We start from the raw sequence: 4,292 nt of genomic DNA, 5'->3' as shown, positions 1-4,292 counted from the left end.
CATGGGCGAACCGAATGCTAAGGCTGGAGATGCATAATTTCAACATAATTGTATCCTTTGTTGATTTCCTTGACATGCTCATTCTCTGTGGTACAATCTGCATAATTTCAGCAGACACTTTACACAGAGTGCCGAACCGAATGCTGTGGCCCCATTATTTTGAAAAAGAGACTGCCATATTGTGAATTGGAGTCACGTCTCTGATGTCACAACCAATTAAATTAAGAGTGACAAAATGAAGGCTACCTCCTAGTGTGGTGTCTTTTCCCTCATGAGGGGCAACATGTACTACTCCACCGCTCTCATCTAACATAGCTGGTCAATCATTTCAGCTAGCACAGGCAGTGTCATGCTTCATGGGGCCTAGGTTAAAAGTTAGTTAACTTTTGCGCAATAATATGCATTACATGCATATCTAATCCAACTGGTCTAGACTTAGAGAATGTGTGACAAGATTTATTCACAAACGAAAGAGAGTAAATGATCGATGCGCCCGCACTAACCCTTAAAGAATGAAGAAGCAGCTTCATGACCTATTGTCACCACTCAAACATATTCTTGTATGTCCTAGTTAGAACATATTCCGAAACTCCTGTGGAAATCTGGCCTCCGGCTACTGATCAGAATGTCTTGATCAACCATCTCTATAAACAGCCCCCTTCTCTTCAACTTCTAATCAAGCCATAACAGCAAGCCACACTTGAGCTCTCCTGTCCTATCCTAGCTCACCAAGCTCCAGTGGTGTCCCTTTCTTCCCAATCATGTCGACGATAAATATGTCCAGGGACCCATTGGTCGTTGGCCACATCGTTGGGGATATTGTGGACCCTTTCATGACTACTGCGTCATTGAGGATCTTCTTCAACAACAAGGAGCTGACAAACGGGTCTGAGCTCAAGCCATCTCAAGTGTTCAACGTTCCAAGAGTTTATATTGGCGGGCGAGACATGAGGAATCTGTACACGCTTGTAAGTTTGCATGCTTGATAACTTCACGTCAATTAGATGGCTTTGGTTCTTCACCTGTGGTTTGGTTTTTCCGACTTACTTGAAATCACTGGTCCTAGGTAGTGGATGATATGCTTTTCTCATGGCTACATATATTGGTTGACCCAGATCAGCATTTCTCCTAAAGCGTCTCTAATTCTGCCTTGTAATATTAGACGAAAAGCAAGGAATATAATCTTTTGTTGACTTTAGAACCTGTATGTCTAGCTGATAGGACAAACTGGCCTCTTAGGTTAGCTCTTTCTTAGTAGTATTTGGCTATTGGTAAGGTGTTGTGTTTGAAGCACAACTAAGTTAAACTTACTGGCTAATTATTTTCACGGTTTTAACCCCATCAAGTTATGTATTTAACTGCAGTCATTAGTATTCAGACTAAGAGAATAGAGAGCATCTATAAGAAAATATTGGAGAGATCATTTTTTGAATTTCTAAAATTGGTGAACAGGACATAATTCACATGCATGTATTGATCTATCTTGTTTCTAGGTGATGGTGGACCCTGATGCACCAAGCCCCAGCAACCCTACTAAAAGAGAGAACCTTCATTGGTAAGCTCCTCTATGTTACTTTTCGCCACGCGGCTGAGTGGTAATCCACAGGCCCTTTCCTCCGTACAGGTTCGCTTTATATGCATGCCCTCTGATAAGCATCCTCTTTCTGGTTGATTGGAGGTGCATGTTATCGTCTTAAGATAGTACTAATCAATCAATTTCGACTTTCTGATACATATATAGGTTGGTAACAGACATTCCAGAGACTACTGATGCAAGTTTTGGTAAGTGATTTGACTCTATCAGTAACTGCAATGTTACTTCTGTCTTATGTTAAAGTTAATTACTGTTTTAAGTTTCAGAGCCGGCAGAGCCCTTGCACTGCCACGGCTTCTATGGTACACCCACATAACAAATATTACCTCTGTCCCGAATTAGTTGTCTTACATTTGTCCAGATATGGATATGTCTAGACACGTCTTAGTGTTAAGTACATCCGTATCTAGACAAATCTAAGACAAGTAATTTGGGACTGAAGAGTATGAAATTAGAGGCTTGCTTTTGAAAGAGAACATGATTCTAATTTGACGAAAGCTTCAACAAAACATGGGTTTATTAGACATTTTCTTCAGGCTTCGATTATCGCCAAAGCCATAATTATTGGCAGCAGTGTCTAAAGGATATTTATGGTACTGAAAATTTTCATGCATCCATAAATCTCTTTCCCATTAGAGCCAGTTGTTATCATAGAAATGCTTAAAAACATCTGATCAACATAGAAGCCACTTTTTTATCATGAAAATGCTCAGTCCAGTTAATAAATGAAAACGTACATGCAGACTTCCATTAATATGTTTTATTTATTGTGTGCAACAGGAAATGAAATAGTCCCCTATGAGAGCCCACGTCCAACTGCAGGAATCCATCGTTTCGTTTTCATCCTGTTTAGGCAGTCAGTCAGGCAGACCACTTATGCACCAGGGTGGAGAGCAAACTTCTGCACAAGGGACTTCGCAGCGATCTACAATCTCGGATCGCCTGTCGCTGGGATGTACTTCAACTGCCAAAGAGAGAATGGCTGTGGTGGTAGAAGGTACATTAGGTAATATATAGTTGGGCGCAACCTTACCTCCTATATATATATAGCTTATATATAGTTGTTTCTGGTGTGAGTTTGCCTCTCTGAAGGAAAGATAGAAACCGGGAGATAAGTACGCATGAAGCACAACAAATGCTTGAATGTGTGCGTGTGTATGTGTGTCTGTGTGTTTGTTTGTCTGTTGTGTGGGCATTGCATGCTACTGGTCCAGTCAAAATTATATATAGCTAGTAACTGAGTAGTACACTAAATATTGCAATGTGCCCTTGTTTGCTTGATCCCAAAGAGTTGGGCTCCAGTCCTTGTGAGATACCAAAATGTGGTTGTGTGTTGCTGAAATACAGACGATTCAATGTACGCATTCTGCCAAGTTTTACGACCAGTTGCTCATTGTCATAGTAGTACATGAACTGCCCTGTGTGTGCACAGTTCGAATTTCTGCGCACATTGTCTAAGTGGGGCTTGTGATATTTGAAATGCTCTAGACAAGGTGATCGTAACCTATGTTGAGCATTTTTGCGAAATATTCACAAAACCATTTTTCTTGTATAAAAAATGTGAATCATATTTTCAAGCTCATTTTCAAACCGTTTATCAGAATTATGCTAATGGTATGACATGGAAAGTTGCTGCAAATGTGCTCATCTTTTATGTAGAAAATTTTCCCAAATTCCCTATGGTTTAAGAGGAATTTGAAAAATGGCAAAGAAATCGAATGAGTGAAATAGTATTTTTAAGCTAATTTCTAAATGGTTTAACAGAGTGATGCAAACGATATAGCGCTGGAAAGTTTATGCAAACGCACTTATATTTCATGTAGATTTTTTTCCAATTAGAAACTATTTAAGAGTAATTTGAAAACGGGTAGAAGTTTGAACGATATTGCATGTTTGCTTTCATCTATCAATGGTTAGTTGGAATGTAGCAAATAATACAACGTTCGGAAGGCTGATAAAAATTCAAAACATTTTGGTATAGAACTTTCCTCCCAATTCCTCAAGATTTCAACTGAATTTTGAAATAGGCAGAATATGTTCCGAAGACAAAAAAAATTGAAAACTTTTTTCGGAATGAGGCAAATGATATACCGTTGGAAAGTTATAAAAAATGTGGAATTTTTTCATATAGAAACTTTTCTATAATTACTAGAAATATTAATGTAATTTAAAAAATGGTGAGGTCGTGTGTTGCCTTCATCACGAAAATAGAGTGTTCGAAACGCACTATGTGTAGACTTTGAACTTCTGTGACACTTTTGTTCAAATTCGCTATGTTTCATGTGTTGTTTTGTCCATAATTCCTCAAACATTCATCAGAATTGAGTAAATAATATATTGTTTGAAAGCTGGTGAAAAGGAGCAACCTTTTCGTTTTGAACATTTTTTTTTCAAATGACCACATTTTAAAAGAGGTTTTGAATACACTAAAATTTGTTTCCAATGATATACACCGAAATTTTGAACCGTTCAGCGGAATAAAGCATATGATATCCCGTTGGGAAATTGATGAATAAGAGAAATTTTTTCATGTAGAACATGGAAATATTGAGTGCCAGAAATTTGGTGAAACAAAAATTAATCAACGTTTCACCATAACGCTGGCACGCATTTTGAAGGCCTACCAATATTAAGTACCACTAGAAGTGAAGGCGGTACAATATATCAAATAAGAATGCATACAAAAAGGGAGTGCTCG

General features: G+C 38.3%; 1 protein-coding gene across 1 annotated transcript; it reads left to right on the top strand.

The window, feature by feature from the left end:
* Positions 1-693: 693 nt before the first annotated feature.
* On the top strand, positions 694-2,954 carry LOC125553520 (protein FLOWERING LOCUS T-like). Its single transcript, XM_048717289.1, has 4 exons — positions 694-968; positions 1,494-1,555; positions 1,742-1,782; positions 2,375-2,954. The coding sequence occupies exons 1-4, from the start codon at positions 762-764 to the stop codon at positions 2,602-2,604; spliced, it is 540 nt and encodes a 179-aa protein (XP_048573246.1). The 5' UTR covers positions 694-761; the 3' UTR covers positions 2,605-2,954.
* Positions 2,955-4,292: the final 1,338 nt, after the last annotated feature.

The sequence above is a fragment of the Triticum urartu genome, chromosome 4 (genome assembly GCF_003073215.2).
Source record: "Triticum urartu cultivar G1812 chromosome 4, Tu2.1, whole genome shotgun sequence".
Lineage (NCBI taxonomy): Eukaryota > Viridiplantae > Streptophyta > Magnoliopsida > Poales > Poaceae > Triticum > Triticum urartu.
This window is presented reverse-complemented; position numbering and strand designations above follow the sequence as displayed.

Excerpts from the sequence above, each read along its gene's own strand:
- LOC125553520 (XM_048717289.1), top strand. The coding sequence starts at position 762 with ATGTCGACGATAAATATGTCCAGGGACCCATTGGTCGTTGGCCACATC. Across the intron at positions 1,556-1,741 it reads AAAAGAGAGAACCTTCATTG|GTTGGTAACAGACATTCCAG; the intron begins GTAAGCTCCTCT and ends ATACATATATAG. Across the intron at positions 1,783-2,374 it reads GACTACTGATGCAAGTTTTG|GAAATGAAATAGTCCCCTAT; the intron begins GTAAGTGATTTG and ends TGTGTGCAACAG.